Raw genomic sequence first — 23555 nt, 5'->3', positions numbered from 1 at the left:
CCCCTCAGGACTGTGGGTGAGAGGCCCTTTGTGGCTCTGGGCCCTGTCCTCGTCTCCCCAGCCTGGCTGTGCTAGCCTGCCATCCCCAGCAGTGTCTGGGCCCTGCTCCCGGGCTGTCTCTGCCAGCCAGGCGTGGTGCCAGCTGTCTACTCAGCCGGGTGCCACGGGAAAATCTCCGGCCGCCCAGGTTGGGGAGCTCCACGGGGAATGCCCGTGTCCCTGCTCCTCAGTGCCCACTCACCTGTCTTTCCTTTTTCTGCAGTGCCCCAGGACATGGCCCCCCCAGCTGCCTAGCCAGGGCCCATCTAGGAGAGGCATCGACTTCAGTGTCCTGAAGGCCAGCTCTGGACCTTCCCAGAAAAGTGCCAGCCTCACGGAACTGCTTGACCAAAGGACCAGCTCTTGGGACATCCCCCCATACCCAGCCCCCAGCTAGAGTGGGGGATCCAGGAGGCTGAGATTAGCCTGCTGGCCTTGGACGGCAGCGGCGGGACAGAAGGGGGGGTGGGCTGACCACCCCAACCCCCCTCTGGGCCCAGGCCCCATGCCCCGAGGAGGGGCGGCCTGAAGCCCGCCAGAGCCTCCTCTGCTAGACTGTCTGCCTGCCCTTCTGACTGTGGCTGCTTGGCATGGCCAGCAACAGCAGCTCCTGCCCGACACCTGGGGGAGGGCACCTCAATGGCTACCCGGTGCCCCCCTACGCCTTCTTCTTCCCACCTATGCTGGGTGGACTCTCACCGCCAGGCGCGCTGACCACTCTCCAGCACCAGCTCCCAGTCAGCGGCTATAGCACACCATCCCCAGCCAGTAAGTGGGATGGCAGGAGGCTCGGGGGGAGGGGACTGCGTGGAGGGGTGGCAGGCCTCTGGGCACATCTGTTCCTCTGCAGGCCACATCTACTCTAGATGGGGGGGGGGGGGGACCATCATTTGGGGGTGGGGGCAGTACCCAAGGATGAAAGGCTTGTAGGCTGATCACAGGGGTCATGTTTGATGTGGGGGGGTGGGCAGCAGAGAGAGAGAGATGCAACAGTGCTGTTCCTCAGGGCTCCTGGCGCCCTCTCCTGTGCTGTGCCGTTGAGGGCCTTATAAATAGCTCCAGGGACTGGACACAGAGGCTGGAGGCGGGTAAACAAACCTCTCGACATTTGGTGGAAATGGCAACTCAAGTGAGAGTGGCACCCCACCTCCGCCCAACCCCAGCCAGTGCCTCTGAGGGAAAAGGCTTGAAGGAGCAGACTGCCAGGGCGGCTGGACCCCCCCCTCCGCCGGCCAGCTCCGCCCACGGTTGCCTGGTGGCTGGGGCCAGTGTCCCAGGAGGTGGCGCTCAGCCTGGACTCTGGCTGTGCACACATGCATGCTCTTGGCAGGGCCTGTGTTTTCTCTGTGACTCCACCCTCTGCCATGGGGGTCGCCTGTTGGCTGGACAGGGGTCTCAGTACCCTTCCCCGGCTGGCTGAGCCAGGTAGTGGGAGGTGGCAGCAGCTATGGCCAGCTGGCAGAGTCCAGGCCTCGGGCCTGCCAGGCCGCTTACAGTAACTCTGGCCCCCAGGGCCCAGCTGGGCACCAGGCCAGGGCTGGTGGGGAGGGGGAGGAGGGAGCTGGGGCCTGGCCTGGGGCGGGAGGGGTTGGAAGCAGCAGAATGGGCCACGGACAGCCGGCTAGCTGGTCAGCTGCTGACCTGGGAAACGTGTCCCACCTCTCCTGGCGGGCAGGGACTGAACACCCTGCCCCGGGCACCCACTGCCCCTCCCACGGCCGCTGGCAAGCCGCCTGGCACCACTGCCCTGTGTGCCCGGCTGGGCTGGGTCAGTGTCCCCTTCTCAGTGTGGGGGCAGCGCTCTCTCCCCGGAGCCAGGGAGTCTCTTTGTCCCTGGGGCAGGCCCTGGCTGGGCGCCTCGCTGCCCGCACTGGCCGTCTGCCCACCGCCACCACCGCTTCCTGGACCTCCTCCTCTGGCTCCGCCACAGCCCCTCCCTCCCAGGCCCCACCGGCTGCTGGAGCAGGGGCCTTCCATCTGTGCTCCCAGAGGCTCCCCCGCCTCGTGGCCTGGGACGAGGGGGCAGGCAGGTACTGCGTGTTTCCATGCCAGGCCATTCACACTCCATCTTCTGTTTCCTTCCTCTCTTCCGTCCTTGCACAGCAGTGGCGGGTGGCACCGTGAGCTGGGAGTCAGGGAACTCTGATTTGGTCTAGTCTTCCAGTCTGTGCTAGGCGAATAGGGAGGCCAGTCTCTGGGTTCAGAGTTGCGGGGGTTTGGGTGCGCATGTCTGTGGTTCCTTGTGTCTACAAGGACTGGACTTTGTATTCTTGGCTGGGGTGAAACTGGAGCATCTACTTCCTGCCAGGGTGGGATTTTTAGGGAGGGAGAAGACAGAGGCTCAGAACCTGGTACCTGGGGATAACTTGTCCTTCCTCTGGTGATGGGAATAGAGCCCCAGACACTGCTCAGAGTTGGAAGGGCCTGGGGCCTGGCCTGGGTTCTTGCCTACTCTGTATCAGGCGAGCAAATGCCATGCCCTCCTCTCAGTGTTGCAAGCTTCTTCCTCTTTCTTAGAGGTGGGGAGGGTTTCCGGGTCCCCCACTTCCCACCCTGGTAACCTTCTCCCCTCAGGGTGGGGTGCCCACATTTCAGGCAAGTGGAGCCTTCTCTGGCTTTCCCCACCCAGGTTAGGCAATGCCCCTTTCCTGCTCCCGCCCCCTGTGAGTGTGTGGGTTTCCCTGCCCTCCCCTCTTCCTAGTAAACAACTTCTCTTCCTCCCCAGGCCCCTAGCTTCTGAGCTTCTCCCTGACCTTTTCCTCTGTGACCAGAGGTGTAGCCACGGGCCTCAGGGAACCAGGCATCTCTCTCCTTCTGGTGCAGGGCCGGGTGGCCTGGTGACCCAAGCTCCTCAGTCCTGGATAGCAAAGCATGACAGGTCAAAATTCCTATGTGTTGGAAATGGAGGCAGCTTCATTTCCCTGCTCTCCCCTTGAGGCTGGTGCCCAGGGTCAGGCAGCCTCTAGGAGAGGTAGACCTTGGTGGCCTCCATTCCTGCAGGGTGCAGCGGTCACCCTTTTCATAGGAAACCTCACAGATGAGGATCCTGCCTCCCACTTTCTACCAGTTAAGGTGTTTGGATAATCCCCCCTCCCTTTCCCATCCCTCTTCCCACATGAGGAGGAGGCTGGACCTTGGATGTCTTGGGTGTCCCCTTCAGAGATGCAGTAGTCTGTGGAGTGACAGGTCCAGGTCACTGTGGGTAGGGGTGGGTGTTAGTCTTCCTCGGGTCAGGGAGCCAGAACGGGAGGCCCAGAGAGATAGTACAGGATTCCCTGCCCACCTCCTTAGAGCCCCTGGGGCTTGATATCTGAGGACTGCTATTTACTATGAAGGGTTGGGATTCTGTGTGCATTGTGAGGAGGGTCAGGGTTGTGTATGTTTTAGGAGTGTTTGGGGGGGGGGTCAAGGCTGAGTGTGTGTTGGGAAGGGGGTTAATGGTTTGTATGTTGGGGGTGAGGAGGTCAGAGGGTCGAGTGTGTTTTGGGAGAATCAAATCCAGAGCCAGGGAGGGGGTGTCTGTTTGTATGCTGGTGGGGGCTGTGACTTAGGGCAGAGAGAGTCTTTAAAGGGGAGAGGTGTGTGGATTGTGCTCTGTGTTTGGGGAGGCCAGGGTCTCTCATTCTTACTGCCAGGCTGGGCTGGAGAGGAAACCGGCCTGCCTTTTTGGTTGCTTTACTCCAGGAATTCCAGGCAGGTGTAGCTGGGGTTCCGGCTTTGCCACTACTACAGAGGATCGATCACCTCTCTGAGTGCATTTCCTAGTCTGTAAAATAAGGATATGACCAGAACCTCCTGCAGAGGCTGAGATTAGGCAAGATCGCCAACGTAATGCCCTCAGCTCTGCCCTTTGCTTGTTGCATCATTCCTGTCTCATTCTGTGCTGTCCGTTACCACAGCAAAGAGGGACCCAGGCCCCTTCTAGGTAGGGGTTGGTGAGAATGAGGACGGGATGCTAACATCTGTGGAGCACCTACTGTGTGCCCCGACTTTCTCTCTGTTTTACAAACCTTAATCCCTGTGATGCTGGGAGAGGGTCTTTATCCCCATTTGCACATGAGGAAGTGGCATGAGGGTGGAGGCGAAATGACCCGGTTAAGTGAGTGGTAAAGCCAACCCGTTGTCCACTATCCAGATAGCAGCTGCAGGAGGGTATTGTGAGGGGCACTCCTGAGTGGGGGCACCCTTGGGGAGGAAGGGACTGTGCCAATGTCGAGCCCCCCTCCCGCGTGGCTGAGGCCCACTCCTGCCGGAGGACCTCCTGCCTTCCCCCGGTAGGGGGCGTCGGGAAGGCAGCCAAGCCACGCCCCTTCTTCTGTGTTTTGGATTCTGAAGGCTGGAGGGAAAAGAGGCTAAGAGGCCTGGGCCAGAGCTCCATCCTGTCCTGGAAATTGCAGATACAATCTGTTCACACCCATCTCCACCCCTGAATCAGCCCGCTGCAGCCCCCGGGAGTTTGCAGAGCTCAGGAGGCGCCCTCCCCCTGACACTGTAGGAACAGAGTGTAAAAGCCACAGTTATTATTTTGTTTCAATTTGTGGGGTGGGGGCAGGGAAGTTGGAAGCAATCAGTAGAGGAGACCCTTTTCTGCCCAGATACTTGCAGTGCGGAAACTGGGGAGACAGGCGGGGGTGTGCCCCCTCTTCCTCTCCTCTGCCCCTCCCTTCCCTTAGACTCTGTCTTCCGTCCCTCCCTTCTCTCCACTCGTTCCTTGGACAGTAAGAGGGACAGCTCAGGGAGAGAGGGTATTGCCAGCAATGCCTTTCCTGGGGTCAAGGATGCAGAGTCAGCCGAAAGACTGTTGAATGGGATTTTGAATGGGAATGGGGCTCCTCACCTTTTATATGTAGCACTGATAATGCAAGGGTTCCCTCTGGCAGGACTCTGGGAAGGAAGCCTGTCCTCTTGGACCTGAGACATCAGGTCCACGTCCTGCTGTGGGCCACGTGCCCATGGGGATGTAACAGTGCAGGCCATGCCTGCCCATGGGGGTAGTAGCATCTATGGAAAGAGGAAGTGTTTCCCTTCTCCAGATCACTCTGGGGCGGTGCCCACACTACCTTCTTCCCCCTCCTCCTCCATGGAGTCAGGCACAGCCAGTGGAGCTGGGTCTCCCAGGCGGGACCGGCTAGATCAGCCTCTGTCTGCTGAATCAGATATAGAGGCCCTCCCCACCCCATTTTGATTTCTGGGTTGCCGGGAACCTCAAGCAGCCCACAGACCAAGGCCCCATGGGCAGAAGGCTTAAAAAGGACAGCTGTTCCCGTGTGGCCTTGGGCAGGTCACCCGTCCTCTGAGTCTGTAGCCTCCTCTTTAAAGCAAGACTCTTAATGCGTTCCTGGCTGGATGAGTTGCTCTGAGGCCACGGTGACCTGCTGGCTGATGAGAGCCTGGGTGAGCTTCAAGTACCCTGCAAGAGTAGCAATGACGAGGCGGATGGAGCTCGGCAGTGTCTTGGGGGCTAGCCACCCTGTACTGGAACCCAATGTCTATCTGGCTCCAGGCCACATGGTTTCTGGTTTGTTATCCCCTCCAGATGGGGTTGGGGACAGGAAAGGGCCTGGCACAGGTGGGGGCCAGTTCAGTTCAGCCCACACCTGCTGAGGGCCTGCTAAGCACTCAGCCCTGGAGGAACTATGGGGACTGTGACAAAGGAGCAGCAGAGGACGATGGGTCTCAGGCCTGCAGGCAGCTGTCCCTTCCTTTCCCTGTCTTCTGCCCAGGACACTGTGTGCTTCTCTGACCTGCCCCATGACCTTGCTGTTGCCCCCAGACAACAGGCATCTCCCCCTGGACCTCTCTCTTTCTCCAGCTCTAGAAATCCTCTCCATCCTTTAAGGAACATCCTGAACACTATCTCTTTCCAGAAATTTTCACAGATGTTCCCCTTTCCTCATGACACTCTCACGCCTTTGAATGCCTGCGGGTCCTTATCCTTTTTCTCCCAACACTCATCTCTCTACCATGAAATGACTTCTCCCACCCCACCCCCCATTCCTGCGTGAGCTATAATCATTTGGGAGATCTTTCCCCCAGTTACCAGGTCTTTGATGGCAGGGACAGTTTCAGATCCCTTAGTACCTCACAGCAGTGACCACAGAGCCTAGCACATAGCTGGTGCCCAGGAGCTATGTCATTTGGGAGGAAAGAGGCAAGGCCTGTGGAAGCAGTCTCCCCTCTTGCCCGGCACTCATCCACTGCCCAAGGCTCGCATATGTGCCCCAGACCTCAGCATTCCATCTGCAGCCCAGACTTCACTTAGGTGGGACCTCACTTTGGCACCCCACAGTCACCTGTCCACCAGGCCAGTAGACGTCTGTACTTGCAGTCTTGGGAACTTCGCTGTTGCACAAGCCACACACCAGAGTCCTCTTTGTTACCTCCTCCTGCTCTGTTTGTGCTGCCTGGACTGTTGTGGCAACTACTAACTGGTCTGTCTTGCCCTCCTACAATCCATTCTTCATACAGCTGCTTGAAGGATCTTATACCACTGTAAATCGGGTCTTGCTTCTCCTCCGTTTGGAAGCTTTCTTCTTGCATTTAGGATAAAATCCAGGGCAGCCCGGGTGGCTCAGTGGTTTAGTGCTGCCTCCAGCCCAGGGCCTGATCCTGGAGACCCAGGATCGAGTCCCACGTCGGGCTCCCTGCATGGAGCCTGCTTCTCCCTCTGCCTGTGTCTCTGCCTCATTCTCTGTGTGTCTCTCTCATGAATAAATAAAAAATTAAAAAAAAAAAACCACCTTCTCTTAAAAAAAAGTCATATTGAGGCCAAAAAGCCCACCTGATCTGCCCCAGCCCACCTCTCCAGCCTGGTCTTGTGTCTGTCTTCCTAGTCTTCTATCAGGGCCGTGAACAAAGCATACCCCCCCCCCCAAGTCCCTTACCCCAGGACCTTTGCACAGGCTCTTTCCTTTACTGGGACCACATTCTTTCCTACTCTTTGCCTAACTTCTAAACTTTCTTTAGGTCTCTGCCTTGAGGTCCTCCCTGACTCTTCAACATAAATTAGGTACCTGCGTTAATTCTTCAAAGCATACTATAGTTGTTTCATAATACCAATTACCTCAGTTTGCAATTACATATATATGTGTATATATACATATACGAACTAGCGATTGTTTGCTTAATGGCCGTTGCTCCATAAGGTCTGCAAGAACAGACTTACCACAGTATCCACATAGGAGGTGCTCAGAAAATACTTTTTCTTGAATCAGCCTGGCAGGGTGGAAATATGGGCTTTGGCAGCAGAAAGTTCAAATACTCACTTGCCCTTTATTAGCACTGTGAACTTGGACAACCCAGCTAGCTTTGCTGAGACCTCAGTTTCTTTACATGTAAAATAGGAATAATGCCCACTTATTTCTTGGAAGCTGCTTGAGGAGTCAGTGACAACGTAGGTTAAGAACCTGGCTTCTAGAGGGACGGATGTCCTTGGGAAGCCTGTCAATTCCTCTCTCCTTTTAGAGGGAGGGAGTTCTGCTGCAGGGTCAGTGGGAGTAACGGGATACCCTGTTACCCTGTCCCCAGAGGGACATCCCCGCCTTCTTGGGCCTTTCTTCCACCGAGACAGGCATCCCGAGGGCTTCCGGGAGGAAGTGGTCAGCTGGAAGGCCCCAGCCCCTCCTCTCAGCCCTTCGTGGCTGGACCGCGCGCTGGGGGCCCGGGCCCGGTTCAGCCGCCGGGAGACACCTGGGCGGGGCTCTGCTCGCCGGAAGCGCGCGGAGCTGGGGAGGAGAACCCCCTCGGCACGCGCTGGTGCCCGCGCTCCGCGCTGCGCGTCGGGTTCCGGCGGGCGGGCGCCGGAGTCACACATGATGTCACAGACAATGACACAAGCCGGTGTCTCACCCGACTCGGCGCCCGAGCCGCACAATGTCACACCCGGGACACCTGGCGCGCCGCGTTCGTGGCGCGAACGCCCGGCCGGGCGCGCGGCCGCCCCCCGCCCCCCGCCCCCCGCCGCCGCCCTCCGCGTCTCCCGGGGCTGTCGCCCGGCGCGGGCGGGCCGGGGGCCGGAGGGCGAGCCCCGCGGGCGGGCTGGCGAGCGGGTGATGTCACGGCAGCGGTGGGTGGGTCACCCGGAGGTGAGGCGCCGCCGGGCGAGTTCAGCGAGAGTTCAGCCGCATGGCATTAGGCAAATGAGGCCCGGGCCGGGTGGGGGGTGTGCTGGGGGAGGACACCGGGACCACCCCCTGCTCCCCGCCCCGGCCCCTCGCCTCCACCGGCGCCGGGCCGGGGACTGACCAAACCACGGGGGACGCTGGGAGCCGGCACGGGGCGGGGAGACGCCCGCCCCCCTCCCGCCCCCTCCCGCCCCCGCCTCCGCGAGCAGCCGCCTCCGCGAGCAGCCCCCGCCGCTGCGCGCCCCCGGCGTCCGCCCGTCCTCCGCCGCCCCCTCCGGGGCCTTCCCACCGTGCGTCCCCCCTGGACTCCTCCCCCTTCCCGGGCTCCCCGCTCGCCCGCCGCAGCCCTCCTCTCCCTGTCGGCTCCCTGCGCTTGGCCCGCGGCAGCCGGACCCGCCGGGCAAGGGTTAAGCCAGGGGCGGCGCCTGGACGGGACGGGCGGAGGGACGGGGCGGGGCCGCCGGGCGGGGCGCGCGGGCTCGGGGCGGGGGCGGGGGCGGGGGCGGGGGCCGGGGCCGCGGCCCGCACCTCGGAGCTCCTGCGTCGGCGGGCCGCCCCGGGCTGGCGGAGGCGGGGCGGAGCCCGCGGGGCCCCACCTCCACCCGGAATCCTCGCCGCGGAGAAGCCCGGGAGCCCCGGCGGGGAGGAGGAAGCGCCCGGCGCCCCCCCACGCCCCTGCCCGCCGCGGCCCGCGCCGATCCCGCCCCCGGCCGGCGCGCTTGGGGCGCCGCGGGACTCGGCCTCGGACGGCATGCGACTCGCGACGGGGCCCCCCTCGAGGTGGGGCCGCTGAGTTCCCGGGCCGCGGCCGGGCGTTCCCGGCGGGGGGAGCCGAGGGACCCCTCCCCCCACGCACAACTTCCCCGCTCTCCGCCTGGGACCGGCGGAGCGGCCGGCCGCGTAGACGCGGGACTTCGAGCGACGGGCGGCCGCGGCTCCGGTGGCGGCCGGGGCTGGGGGCGGGTACGCGGCCCCCCCAGCTGCTCTCCGCGGATGGCGCCGCCGGCGGAGTGAGGGAGGCCGCGCGCAGGACGTCCCCGCCCCGACCTCTTGTCTTCGCGGGGAGGATGTACGAGAGTGTGGAAGTGGGGGGGCTCACCCCCACCCCCAGTCCCTTCCTTGTGGTGGATTTTTATAACCAGAACCGGGCCTGTTTGCTCCCGGAGAAGGGGCTCCCCGCCCCTGGCCCCTACTCCACCCCGCTCCGGACTCCGCTTTGGAATGGCTCAAACCACTGTAGGTACCGGCCTCCCCCTCCTGCTGTAGGAGCTGGGCCAGGGGGGGCGGCGGCGCTCCCGGCCCCCGGGGGTGCGGGCCTGGCGCGTCGTGGGGTCGGGTCTCTACTCTTCACTCGCCGAGACTCGACACTGGGGTGCCCTTGCTGGACGATTGGACTCTCCGAGAAGCCCGGGGAGCTATTTCTGTTACATCAGGGCTGAGGAACTTTGGGGCTTTCTCCCATCTGTCCTGCCAGTTGTGGCAGGGGAAGCGAAGCCCTTTGGCCCCCAGTTTATATCTTCCTGCTTGGAATATGGTAGCTTCTCTGCAGAGTGGTGCTTTCTCCCACCCGGGAGGGTGGGGTGCAGGTCCTGTCTAATCTGCTGAGGAGGAGGGGCCTCTTTCCCAGATCCCACCCGTCAAAGCCTAGGGGAGAGCCCCCCTCTTGTGCAACAGCTGCTGCCCCCAGCCCTTGCCCTTGTGTCATTAGAGTTGGTGTCAGGGGACCGCTCCATGTCTTTGGTGTTGGCAGTGGGGTGTGGCAGGAAGGGGCAACTTCATCTGACACCGTCTGCCATCCTAACGGGGAGGGGCACCTGTCCATATGATGGTCGTTCTGGCCCTGGACACTTGGCTGGCATCTTTGAGGTTTCTGTCCCAGGAATGGGGGTGGGGGGTGGGGGAGAGGCGGCTCTGGTAGGAAGAATCTTCCCTCCTAATCTGAATCTGGCTTGTTCTCTGGGAGATGAGTTTGGTTTTTGTGGGTCTGGGGCTGCCCTGGAAATGAGGGATGCATCCCCTGCCAATCCAGCTGTGTCCTTTTGTTACCTTGTTTACATTTAGGGTTGGGGCTTGCACTAGGCTAGGCTTGTCCCTAAGAGGGGTGCCGATGAGAACCCTAGAGTTCTGGTGGCCTGCTCACCTTCCCACTGTCCTCCATCTGGGTTGGGGCTCCTCTGGAAGGGAGGGGCTCGGTGCACCCCTGGGAGCTGTGAGTGCCTGGGGTGCACACCTGGGCGTGTTTGTACCCAGCGGTGAGGTAGTGTACCTGGGTGGGAGCGAGCCGGCGCCTGGGGGCTATTGTTACCTGGGTCGGGTTTCTTCCCTTTCCCTGCTCTGGGCTCCACTCTTCCCTGGAGCTTCTCTCACCCTCCCGACTGGCTGCCGGGGAGGAGGGGTGGAATGGGTCCCTGGAGGCCTGGCAGATTGGAGAAGGTTGAAGGGTAGCCCCCAGCTCCTTGGCTCTAGGAAGAGAGAGACCTGAAGTGGAGAGACACCCCACCTCTGCTCTTCCCAGAACCACCTCACCCCTAGCCTTTCCTATTGTCCAGCCCCCTGACCTTTGCCTCTGGGGACAAGTGGCTGGGTGGCTGCAGGCTGCAGGCTGCAGGCTTCCAACTGTGGGAGGGCGGGGAGGGTGCTGACTTTGGTCAAAGGGGAGAAGTAAGAGGTGTGACACCAGGACCGTTCTTCCCACCCTCCAGAGGTGGAGGAAGGTGTTTCTTCCCAGGGGGATAATTGGGGCAGAGCTGCCCTGGTCACTCCACCACGTTGGCCGCTTTGCCAGAGGGCTGGGGAAGCTGGGATCAGACCTTGAGCTCCAACCCCATCTCTTTATTTATTACTAGGGGGCACCTCCTGGTTCCCTGGACTCACGCTGGTGGGGGAGGCAGAGCATGGAGTCCAAGTCTTGGGTTTGGTGAAGCTGGTGAAGGGGAAGTGGAGGCCTGTTTCCCACATACTCTGGGATTGGGTAGAGCTAGAGGCCTTTGCTCCCCTGTTCCCACAGTCCCTGTATAAGTGTGTGGACATGTCAGCTGGGGTGCCAGTGGGCTCAACCCCAAGCTGTGGGCTTGGGAGTGGTGGGTGTGGGAGTTGTTTTGAGACACAAGAAAGACCCAGAGCCTGCTGGGGGGGAGGGGCGGTGACTTGACCCTGTCTGGTGTACCACTGCCTTGTGAGGAACCCCACGGTGTGTGTAGAGGTCCTATGGTGACATTCCTCCTCCACTGCCTCCTGCCACCTGCACCAAAGGTGGGAAGAGACCCTTTCAATCCTGCAGGGCCTCAGGGACCTTGCCTCCCTCCTCATGGCCCCCATTTGGGGGCACTGGAGGACCAGGGGTCCACAGGATGTGGCTCCCCGTCTGTCCCCCACCAGTCTCACCGCTCTCGCCTCCACCCGCTCCCAGACGTCCAAGAATGTGAAGCACGTGGATGCCCATGCTGGGGGGAGGGGGAGAGATGCTTATCGGGGGCGCTGGGCTAGGGGCCTGCTTCCGCCAGCTACACCCAGAGCTATCCCACCCACCCCCCTGGAGGGGAGGAAGGGCGGTACAGAGGGGGGGTCCTGCACCCCCTCCGCCGCCTCCCCCCTGGGGGAGCTGTGGAGGAGCGGGCGCCAGCTGGATTGGGAGGGGAGCCGCTGGCCAGGGGCCCGGCTTATTTCCTGCTGATCTCCTCCAGGAAACCGGCCCCTTGTGCGAGCCTGCGAACGGCTCTGGGGCGTGGGGAATCCAGAGTGATGTGCCTCCTGCCCCCTGTCCCCTGTCCCCGTCCTGCCCGCTAGAGGGCCGGGGGAGGGGGAACCTGGCAGCGCCGGTGGGAGGGAACACCTGGCTTCCTGGGCTCCAGCTCTCCGTGGGGCGCTGGGACTTGGAGCCGGGAAGGTGTGGTGCTCCTGCAGCCTCCTCCTTCTGCAGGAAGCGAGAGCTTTGTGGGCTGGGGCCTCTCTGGGAGGGAGGTGAGCAGGGAGGGGCTGGTAGTCCTTCCCCCAGAGGTTGGGTGTGCAGAGTTAAGGCTGTCCTAACTACTGTGGAGGCTGGGGGGCGGGTGGCTGAGTGCCCTAGGCTGCTGGCTGGAGGCCTGGGGAGGTGGGGACTGGGCCAGGGCTCTGGGTTCAAAGGGCACAGTGAGACACCTCGGAGCAGTTACCTGGGTGACAGGTGGGGATGTGCAGGGGTGGGGGTGCAGGGCATGCCAGAGCTTCAGAAGCAGCTAGCTTCAGCGGGGTGGGCCAAAAGGAGGCCTCATCAGCCCAAACTAGCTCCCACCTCAGCTCATCTCCCTCAATCCTGCCAAAAAACAATTTTCGAAAGCACGTTCTAAGTTCTATAAACACCCCCTGGACTTTGCCTTAGCTCCAAATGTCTCTGGGTCTTTGCCCCTTTCGTCAGTCTCTGGCCCTAGAGCTGTCTATCCCTCCTCCCAGTATCCTGTGTGTCTCCCTATCCCCTCCCCTCTCTCAGCGTACCTCAAAGCTCCGTCTGTCCATTCTCCCCCTCCTGCCTGGTCTATTGGGGCCTTGGGTGGGTAGGCCTGGGGCAAAGGGTGGTTGGGGAGGGCAGGGGAGGGGAGGTCAGTGCCTCCATCCTCTGCTTATTGGAACGCTGGCTGGGATTCTAGGCCATGGTCCCCCCACACCCCCTTGTCCTTGACACCCCCTCACCACCACCAGTCTGGATTGTCTATTGTTACTCCTTTTACGTCTTGGAAAAAGTTAGCACAACAAAGGGCTCCTTTGTCGCTCACCCCTCTGCCTCCTGGCCTCACCCAGGCCCCCCAACCCACCCCCCCACCCCCACCCCCCCGCCCCCAGCAGCTGTTCTCAGGCCTCTCGCCTGTCTGATTTGCTTGTCTGGCCTCAGGGAGGGGGAGGTGGGGGGAAAACCAGGCCAGGGCAAATTTAGTGTTGGGGTAAGAAGCAGAGGACCAGGGAAGGTCATTGAAGAGGCTGTGGACTGGTTGGGGTATGGGCATCCACTGTTCCTCTGCTGTAGGCTGGTCTTCTGGGCAGGGACAGGGGCCCAGGGCCACAGCGGTGCTGGTCAGCCAGGCTGACCGGGGAAGTGGTGCCCAGGCCCTACTAAGAGCCAGGAAAGCCCTGCCAAGGCCATTGGCCTGGTTCCCTGTCATCAGCGCCTGGCAGTCCCTGGGGTGTCTGCAGGTAAGGGGGAGGGTGGTCATGTGCAGCCAGCCCCCAGTGTCCGGCTGCTGCTTTTCTCTGTGCCTGGACTTTGGGGCCATGTGATTCATGGCTTGTAAGGTGCTTGGACCAAGAGCTCTGGGACTCTCTGACTTCCATAACCTTGTGTGCTGGGGTTTGGGGTGAGACTAGGTAGGATTCTGGGGTGTGGGAGGGGGTCCGGATCTACCTCCTCAGAGAGACATCTTGGCCCTGGACAAGTAGACTTGGCAAAGGCTCTGGCGGATGCCCAGTGGTACCTTGGGAATCTGGGATTGCCTCGATACATCTCCAGCTGCCCAACCAGACAGCTCCCACCCAGCCCAGCACAGACAGCTCCCACCCAGCCCAGCCCTGTTCTGCCTGGGGTGATGGGCAGGGGGCCAGGCACTGGGGAGGATTTGGCTAGTGGGGGCTGCCCCTGTTGGCTGGGTCACACACACACACCCCCACCCGCCCCGCTCTCTTGGAGCTGAATAACTGGAGGGGAGGAGGGTAGTAACCCGGACATAGTATTGAGGGCAGACAGACAGAGCATTGATGGGAACAGACCCCCCTTTGTCATGCTGCTTCCCCCAGACAGGGCACCCAGAGCAGTGGGCTTCCGGGGCCCAGAGGGACTCTCCTTCTTGTCTCCAGGGGTCCCTCTGCTTATCTCAGGGAATCCCTACCTGCTCTGCTCCAACATTAGTGACTCTTCTTTGCACACCCTGCCTTGGGTCCCTGGCCAGGGGATTGTTTAAGTGGGGGAGGGGTTGTGGCTACTGGCAGTGGGGGGGGCGGGGAGGGAGCGGAAGCAGAGGGGGGTGGGGGAGTGGCCGCTTTGAATATCCTGTTGACCCCAGTTTCCTCTGCCCCCAGCTTGTGTCCTCTTCCCTCCCTCCTCATCAGGCCTTAACTCCTTCCTAACTTGGGGGAGATGGGGCCAGGCTGCCCTGGGACCAGGGCTTGAGAGCCAGGCTGACTCCTGCCCCCACCCCCCAGGTATAGCTCTGTCTACATACAAATCTGATAGTTTATCCTCTGATATTTCTGATTTTGAGGGTAGGGTCCTGGGAGAGTAGGCAGGAGTGATGGGGCGCTAGAAGCTTCACTGGCAGGCTCATTGTCCAAGCCTGGCTGAGAAGTCCCAGCTTTCCTGAGACTGTCCCTGCCCCAGAGTGAGAGTCCTGGTGGCAGTGGGGAGGCTAGGAGAGGCTCCTGGGGGAGATACTGAGGCAGAGTGAGCATGGTATTAGAGATGGTGACATGTGTCTCTAACCGCCTCTCCCCTCTTTTCTAGCCATTGAGACCCAGAGCAGCAGTTCCGAAGAGATAGTGCCCAGTCCTCCCTCGCCACCCCCCCTCCCCCGCATCTACAAGCCTTGCTTTGTCTGTCAAGACAAATCTTCAGGCTACCACTATGGGGTCAGCGCCTGTGAGGGCTGCAAGGTGAGTTGAGGGGGTCACTGGGAAGGACAGTTCTGATTAGATAAATGGGGTGTCCCCACTGCCTAGTCCTGGAGCATGCTGTTGTTGCAGGGTGGGGGGGGGCTGTCTCTGAAACTGCTGCTCTTGCTTCCATGCCAAAGGTGACAGAACTTTGGAGAGAAAGCTGCATTCAAGCCCTCCCGTAAATGATCAGGAACTCCCAAACCAGAGGTTCCCCCTCCTGCCTGAACCCCTTTCTCCATCTCCATCCTCCAGCCTGCAGGGCATACACCCGCCCTGCTACTGCTTGCTGCCCAGGTTGTCATAGCGAGCTGGCTGCCAACTGGCTCTTGGCTGGGGACCCAGGAGGCCTGCCCCCAATGGCCCTGCCCGAACCTCACCATGGCAGCCTGGCAGGAGGCAGTTAGGAGCGGGCGCCCTGCCTTGGCCTCTCCTTTAGGTGTCCAGGCTGTGGCATCCCTGGTGTCTGACCGGATTTCCCCGTGCCCACATTAGGATCTAGAGCACAGACATGGCTGCCACCGTCCCAGCAGCTGTCGGCCTGGCTTCTTCCCCCAGTCTCCCCAGTGCCCGAACCTGTGTATTGGGATTGGGGTGCAGAAGCTGCTCAGCTTTAAGGCTTGAGGCACTGGGCTGCCCCTCAGCACAGAGTGGCTATCCCCAGGTGTGGGGCAAAGAGCAAGGCAAAGCACAGGGCTTTGGACACTCTGTGTCTGCCTGTCCTGTCCGGTTGTTCCCAGTTTGCCTCTGATCTGCTTGTCTGGTCAGCCTTTGTGCAGCCCCTGGCCAGCCGGGTCATGTACGCAGATAGGATCATGCACATCTGCCTGGCCGGTGAACACGTGTCATGCTGCCATACTCCTGATCGTGCGTGCATCTTCATCTCTCCGGCCAGCCTGTGTGTGTCCCTCTATGGCCTCCTCTTCCTGTGCTCTGAGCCAAGGGCTGTGGGTTCCAGAGCTCTGCCTCTCTCCCATCTGGTCCCATCTGCCCCCTTTCCTGACTTACTAGTGGCCCTGAGGTCCTTTTCCCCAGGAGGGAGGAAGCCAGAACTGTGGGTCTAGGTTGTGGGAAGACCGCTGCCCACCTGCAATGTTGAGGCAGGTACTGGGATCCTTCTGGGGGGTGTCCTTGGAGGTGGACTGTTTTCTTCACCTTTTCATCACCTTCTCCTGCCCAGGTAGGTGATGGCCAGTGACCTGGGGCAGCCCTTGGACTGGCCCCTCTGTCCCTGAGGCTAGAGGCCGCAGGCTGGCACTGCTCCCACCATGGGTGTGGCTGACCTGACTCCTTTTCATCCATACCCAGGGCTTCTTCCGCCGCAGCATCCAGAAGAACATGGTGTACACGTGTCACCGGGACAAGAACTGTATCATCAATAAGGTGACCCGGAACCGCTGCCAGTACTGCCGGCTGCAGAAGTGCTTTGAAGTGGGCATGTCCAAGGAGTGTGAGTGCCACGGTGCCAGGGGCCGGCTGTGCATTAAGGCAGGGCCTCCTAATGACCATGGGAGTAGGAACATGTGTATGTGTGTGTGTGTGTGTATGTGTGTGTGTGTGTGTGAATGAATGTGCGTGCCTGTTGCGTGGTGTGTGGGCTTGCGGTTAAGGATGGTTTGTATATAACTCCGAGGACCTGTCTGTCCGTGAGTCCCGCCAGCTGTGTGCCCGTGTGTGGGCAGCCATCCCTGTTTGCACGTGGCTGGCTGTGCTCACACAACGTGTGCATGTGCGTCCGCTTCCAGGCCCTGCTGGCTCTGGGGCAGGCTCAGGGCCTACCTGAGGCCCTCCGGATTATGCATCATAGGGGAGGGCTTGTAGCGGGGGTGCTGGTTGGTATTTGTGTGTGTTGGTAGAGGTGTAGGGCTGGCACGGGGATCTACAGGCCATTGTCTGGTGGAGCCAGGGGCTTCTAGTTGGAAGAGAGAATTGGGACTTCTCAGATCCCAGAGGAGCTGGGGGTTTCCAGTCTGGGCTCAGCTGAGGCCGGAGGGAGGGAGGGAAGTACGGAGGGAGGGGAGGGCTGGACAGGGAGACCCTCTTGTGTTGAATCATGGGTGTTGCCGTGGTGACCGGTGATTGATGATGTCAGAGATAAATGACGCTGACAGACGCCTCCTTGTCTGCGTGGCCGTTGCCATGGAGTCTGAGCCTTGGGGGAGGGGGTGGGGGAGGGGACCACAGGACCCCCCCAGCCCTCTGTGGGGAGGGCAGCAGAAGAGGGAAGTGGGGAGGGGATGTAGGGGGGACCCGAGGAGCCCCAGGTGGGAGCCCAGGGGCCCTGCAGCGGGGCCTGCCACCTCCCACCACCGGAGGCAGAGGACGTGTGGTCTGGTGCCTGGGAAGTGGCAGCTCTGCGCTGCAGAGTGGGTGACAACTTGGGACCCTTCCCTTCAGGGCCCATCACCGCCGCCTCCCGTTGCTTCTGCCGCCTTCCACTCCCAGAGCTTTTCAGCACAGAAGGACCAGGGTGGGGACCCCCCTCCCTCCCACCTCAAGCTCCCCCTTTCCCCCCCTTCCCGCCTGCTCCATGCCCCGGAGCTGAGCAGCTGCCATTTCAATAGAATTAAAGCTTCCGAATGATAAACGTCTTGTCACAGCTGCAATTTTCTCTTCCCAAATTATCCCCCCCACTCTCCCTCTCCCTCTCCCTCCTCTCCCTTGCACTTTATTGAATTTGCAGAATCGACATGAGTGATCTCCAAATTATGCCAGCTCCCCCCACCCCCACCCGCTGGTCCCCTCCCCGGGCCCCCCACCCCCACCCTCTCTTCCTCCAGCGTCAGCAGCCGCCACCACTGGCCCTGTGAGTGATTGTGTGTCTGGGATAATCGGCTGGTAACGACCCCATCGCTTCTTTAAAGCCGAGTGGTGTGTGCGGCTCAGCGCCCCTGGTGATTTGTCAGCTCCCCCGGCTAATGGGCCGAGAGATTCTCCCGCCCAGGCCCCCACTTTCAGGCTGGGGGGCTGTTCAGAGCCCATTCTAGGGACCCCCAGGGAGACTGCTGCCCAGGAGGGCTGGGGACCAGTGGAGGCAGGAGCCAGCAGAGGGAGTGGGGAGGGCAGAGCACGAAGATGGGACCCTCTGCACACTTGCCCTCAGCCCCGGACACCTGCACACCTGGCGTGTGGGCTGGCGTAGGTGTGTGGGAGGTGGGAGCACAGGGGCCATGGGCTGGCCAAGGAGTGTGTGTGCTGCGGTCACGTGCCAGGACAGGCCTTGGCCTGTGGGTCAGGTGGGCATGGAGGGGCGGGCCGTGTGTTGACACCTTACCGGCCTGTGCACCTGTATATGCGCATTCACACGTGCACTCCTGCGTGTGCACTTCTGTGCGCGTGCGCCAGGCCTGGCCGGGTGACTTCCTTGGCAGCCATGGCTCTGTGTGGTGGGAGGAGCTCGGGCGGGGATGGGCCCCTGCCTACACCTGCTGTAACCCTGGCCTCTGCCCTCCACAGCTGTGAGGAACGACAGAAACAAGAAGAAGAAGGAGGCGCCCAAGCCCGAGTGCTCTGAGAGCTACACGCTGACGCCCGAGGTGGGGGAGCTCATCGAGAAGGTGCGCAAAGCACACCAGGAAACCTTCCCTGCACTCTGCCAGCTGGGCAAATACACTACGGTATGGTTTTCCCCATCCTGGCAGGGTGGGGTGTGCCCGGTGCCGCAGGGCCCATCTTGCCCCTCCTCACCCCTGCCCGGGCTTCCGTGTTGTCCCTTCCCCTCTTCTTCCTCCTACTGCTTCCTGATCAAGGAGATCTCAGGAAGTGAAGTGGGTGGAGGGCAGGCCTGTGGGGGCGGCAGAGTCAGGCCGAGAAGGGGTACATGAGGAGAAGGCCCTCACTCTCCCCCGTCCTCTCAGAACAACAGCTCAGAGCAACGTGTCTCTCTGGACATTGACCTCTGGGACAAGTTCAGTGAACTCTCAACCAAGTGCATCATTAAGACTGTGGAGTTCGCCAAGCAACTGCCCGGCTTCACCACCCTCACCATTGCTGACCAGATCACCCTCCTCAAGGCTGCCTGCCTGGACATCCTGGTGAGGGTCTGCACCCTGCCCACCCGGGTACTGCCCCTGAGTCCTTGGAGGAGGTCCTGCCATTCAGATAACCACCTTCCCCAAACACATCTGGAATCGATCTATCCAAGCGCCTCCCACCCAAATGTCTACCCTTCCTTTCCCCAATGTGTCCACCTGTTCACTTAGCCCCTTGCATCTGGATGTACACTGCTTCACCCATGTACCCATACACGCACCCATCCATGTTCACCCCATCTTTCCGCTGAACCTTTCACCCCACTGCACATCTGCCCATCTTCAGTCTAATAAAGATTCACCTAGGACCCTGTGTGGCCAGGCCTTGAGCTGGGTGTTAGCAATCGAAGTGGACACAACATTGGCCCCTCTCTTGAAAACCTTCTGTGGGTAGAGGCAGCAGATACGTAAACAGAGGTTATCAAACTGTGCTGAGCACTGGCTGGAGATGGGGGAGGGCTGTTCCTTCCCTGAGGGAGAGAGAGCTAGCTGCGGGGGGGGGGGGGGGGGGGGGGGGCGACAGGGAAGGTGTCAACAGAGGAGGGGGCATCTCGGGTTGTACAGAAGGGGCACATGGGAGGGCCCTAATTTAAAAGCAGGGTGTGAGAGGACCAACGGGGTGATACCAGCTGGATTCAGGGGACTGCAGGGCATTTGGCGGGGCAGAGGGTGGCCAGGCTAGAAGCAGGATGTGCATGGTAGGGAATTTCAAAGTCAAGGCTGGAGGACTCTCCTCCTTGACTTCCCTAATGGGCTTGGCCCACCTGTCCCCTCTTGGCTACTTCCAGGGTGGGGAACCTGGGAGGTGACAAGGCTGAAGCTTCCTGGTAGGGATGGGGTGGGAGGAGCAGAGTGTGGCATTTCTGGGTAGTCAACTGTTCCCTTGCCCCAGATGCAAGAGTTTCAAACCCGGATCAGGGTTTGAAATGGTTGAAGCTGATACACATTCATGGAATTCTGCTGTGAACCCAATCCTGGGAACTGTAGACCTAAACCTGCTAGGTCCTTGCCTCCTAAAAATTCTAGTTGCTGTCTAGATTCTCTTCATGGAGACCAGATGATCTAGATCTGCATTGTGCAGTAGCCGCTTGCTGTGTGTAGCTCTTTAAATTAAGATTAGATTCCATTCAGTTCCTCAGTTACACTAACCACATTTCAAGTGCCCAGTGGCTACTATTTGCGTGGTGCAGACATAGAACATTTCACATCATTGCGGAAAGTTTTATCGGACGGCACTGGTTTGGCTGCCCGCCAGGTGGTTGTGTGGGGATGCTGGTACTGGAAGTGCTGGGGAGATGGGTCAAGTCCCTGAGCTCGTGCATCCTCTGCACCCAGATCCTGCGGATCTGCACGCGGTACACGCCCGAGCAGGACACCATGACCTTCTCAGATGGGCTGACCTTGAACCGGACCCAGATGCACAATGCCGGCTTCGGCCCCCTCACAGACCTGGTCTTCGCCTTCGCCAACCAGCTGCTGCCCCTGGAGATGGATGATGCTGAGACTGGTCTTCTCAGTGCCATTTGTCTCATCTGTGGAGGTGGGCAGGGAGCCTGGGGCTGGGGAGCCAAGTTCAGGGTGGTGGGGCAGCCCCCAGAGTCCCTTCCAGGCAGCAGCCCAGGCTCAGATCAGCAGGGGACCTTGGCCTTTGTCAGGCCCTTCTCTGAGGGCTGAACCAAGAACCCAGAGGGGCTGGGGCGGGTCTGTGGCCACACAGCAAAGGAGTGGAGCTGGAGACTTGACATCTCTTTTGCCATTTGCAGGCCGTGCCCTTTCTAGGGGGCTTAAGAGTGAGGGCTTGAGGGTCAGACCACCCAGGTTCAAATCCTGGCCAGCTTATGACCTTCAGCAGGTTGCTGAACTTCACTGAGCCCCCGTTCCTTTAAAATGGGGCAATAATGGTCTCCGCCTCATAAGGTTGATGGGGGGCGATTAAGAGCGTAATAAATAAGACACAGTTTGTCTCCAGTAAGGCTCAGTAAATGTTGGCTGCTGTTACTATTTGATTGTTAATGAGAGTTGTTAATGACAACTCTCATGTCTCAATGTCTCAATGTTAATGACATTGTGCTGGTGTCCATGGTAATGGGTGGGTGGGAGACCTACCTGGGCATCCTCCCTTTGCCTGAGAAAGGCACAGCCTGTGTTCAGGGCTCCCATCCCTATGAATTGAGCTGTCCGAAAGGACAGCGTGGGCAACACCAACCCCAGATGCCCTCTGCTCACACTTAAGAGCCTCTCAGGGCATTTCTCACAGCACACAGACCTGTCCACTGCTCTGTGTGGGGAGGTCCCGGGAGCAGAGATCCTCAGCCTGTGGCCTGGGCCAGCGTGCCCCCCAGTGGCCGAGGCTGGGAGTGCGGCTGTGTGCCTTGCTTGCCCCGGCCGCTGCTCAGGGGGCGTCTGCTTCCTCAGACCGGCAGGACCTGGAGCAGCCAGACAGGGTGGACATGCTTCAGGAGCCGCTGCTGGAGGCACTGAAGGTCTATGTGCGGAAACGGAGGCCCAGCCGCCCCCACATGTTCCCCAAGATGCTGATGAAGATCACAGACCTGCGAAGCATCAGTGCAAAGGGTGAGGCTCATGCCCTGTGTGTCCGCGAGAGCTGGACTCCAACACCCTGCCCGGGACCCCCTGCCCATGCCCAGAGTTAGGCCCCCTACATGTGAGCTGATGCCCTATGCTTTTGTGCCCACAACGATGCCCTACTCATCTGGACTTCACCGGGTCCACATGACCTGTTTGTGAGCTCGAAGCTGGCATTGTCACCTTTGCACGGTAGTTGAGGGCATGGCTTTGCCACCAGAGCGTATGGGTGTGCACTGAGCAGGTCACCCAGCAGCTCTGAGCCTCATCTTCCCATCTGAGGAATGGGGATGATGGTGGTGTTCACAGCTGTTCTTGAGGGGTCTGTGGGAGAATCCATAACACACAGCACACAGGAGCCCTAGGCAGTCTGATGTCAGGGCCTGAGCTTGAAACAGCTGCTGCCCCTAGACTTGGCGGCTCAAGAGAGTTGGCTTCCGTCGAAGAACTGAGGCCCGAGTTCGGTCCATAGTGGATGTCCATGTTGGTAGAACCGGCCCTCCCACCCGTGCCCCCTCCCTCCTGGAGCTTTGTGAAGCCGGCCGGTGTGCTGACCTCAGCTCCTCCTCTCCTGCAGGGGCTGAGCGGGTGATCACGCTGAAGATGGAGATCCCGGGCTCCATGCCACCTCTCATCCAGGAAATGCTGGAGAACTCCGAGGGCCTGGACACTCTGAGCGGACAGCCGGGGGGTGGGGGGCGGGATGGGGGCGGCCTGGCCCCCCCACCCGGCAGCTGTAGCCCTAGCCTCAGCCCCAGCTCAAACAGAAGCAGCCCGGCCACCCACTCCCCTTGACTGCCCGTGCCCGGTGGACACAGCCCTCACCCCACGCCCTGGCTTTTCTCTGCCTTTCTACCAACCATGAGACCCCTGCCGGCCCTGCCCCCCCAACCTGTCCTCCCTTTCCTCGGGGACAGGAGGGAGGAGGCGGTGACTCTTCAGATGGAGGCCTGGGCAGGAAGGACTGCCTGCTCCTGCAGCCTGGGCTGACATCATGGGCAAGGTCGTGAACTGCGTGCGGACCGCTGGTCCTGGGCCTCAGGATGGAGCCTGGGGGCCTTGTGTTCATCAAGACAGCCCTCTGCCCCCCTCGCCACATCTTCATCACCAGCAAATGCCAGGACCTGGCTCCCCCATACTCAGAACCCGCAAGCCATTGCCCCCCGGTCGGGAACCCCCCCCTGCCTTGGTTGGTGACAGAGGGGGTGGGCCAGAGGGGTGGGGGGTTCCCCCTGTACATACCCTGCCATACCAACCCCCAGGTATTAATTCTCGCTGGTTTTTGTTTTTATTTTAATTTTTTTTTTTGGTTTTGATTTTTTTTTTAATAAGAATTTTCATTTTAAGCACATTTATACTGAAGGAATCTGTGCTGTGTATTGGGGGGAGCTGGATCCAGAGCTGGAGGGGGGTGGGCCTGGGAGGGGGGAGTGGCCCGGAAGGGGCTCCCACTCTCTCTCCATGTCCCCGCACCCCCTAGCCCTCCTCCCCAGCCTTTTCCTCCTCAGTTTTCTCTTTAAAACTGTGAAGTACTAACTTTCCGAGGTCTGCCCTCCCTTACTCCCTCTGCCTAACCACTGGGTGTGGACAGTTTCAGGCAGCCCCCAGAATGAGGAGGCTTCCCACGAGAGAGGGCAGGGGCCCAGCGAGGGGGGGGCCTCAACATACCCGTGTGTTTCTCAGCCCAGTGGCCTCGGCAGAGCTGCCTGTCCAGCAGGGCTCACGTCATCCAAGCCCTCCAGCCCCCACCGTGAAGGGGCTGGCCAAGGAGTTCAAGCTGCACCTGCCCCCCAGCCTCACAGCCACCAGCACTGCCCACAGGGCCCCTAGACACACACACACACACACACACACACACACACACACACACACACACCTGGACAGATGGGCCAACAGACACACTTGGCCTGAGTTCCTCCCATTTCCCTAGCCTGCCCCCCGCCCCTCACTCCATACCTGTACCCCCTCCTTGCCCCGCAGGACGGGCCTCCAGGGGGTCCCCTCCCCTCACCCCCTGCACCCCCAGGCTGGGGGAGCTGGCTCTGCCCTGCCCTCCTTGCCCCGGGGTTGGGGTCTCATCCCCTCAGAGCCCGCTGGTGCGCCTGTTACTGTTGGACTTTCCACTGAGATCTACTGGATAAAGAATAAAGTTATATTTATTCTA

The 23555-nt window shown here is 60.6% G+C and overlaps 1 protein-coding gene across 7 annotated transcripts in view; it reads left to right on the top strand.

Annotated features, from left to right (window-relative positions):
* The window catches only part of RARA (retinoic acid receptor alpha), a 44546-nt gene extending 20991 nt beyond the window's left edge, over nt 1-23555 (top strand). For 2 of the 7 annotated variants that reach the window (XM_025995728.2, XM_025995727.2), the window contains exons 2-9: nt 263-807; nt 14626-14774; nt 16083-16224; nt 18231-18391; nt 18632-18808; nt 20141-20345; nt 21221-21379; nt 21969-23555. In XM_025995728.2, coding sequence (XP_025851513.1) covers nt 630-807; nt 14626-14774; nt 16083-16224; nt 18231-18391; nt 18632-18808; nt 20141-20345; nt 21221-21379; nt 21969-22186 — 1389 coding nt within the window. In that variant the 5' untranslated portion in view covers nt 263-629 and the 3' untranslated portion in view covers nt 22187-23555. Of the gene's footprint in view, nt 1-262; nt 808-8692; nt 9403-14204; nt 14328-14625; nt 14775-14813; nt 15955-16082; nt 16225-18230; nt 18392-18631; nt 18809-20140; nt 20346-21220; nt 21380-21968 lie in introns of those variants that run through there. The other 5 variants (XM_072747297.1, XM_025995730.2, XM_072747298.1 and 2 more) reach the window with 5 other exon arrangements.

Source organism: Vulpes vulpes, chromosome 2 (genome assembly GCF_048418805.1).
Source record: "Vulpes vulpes isolate BD-2025 chromosome 2, VulVul3, whole genome shotgun sequence".
Lineage (NCBI taxonomy): Eukaryota > Metazoa > Chordata > Mammalia > Carnivora > Canidae > Vulpes > Vulpes vulpes.
Note: the sequence above shows the minus strand (reverse complement) of the source record. Positions and strands in the feature narration are given on the sequence as shown.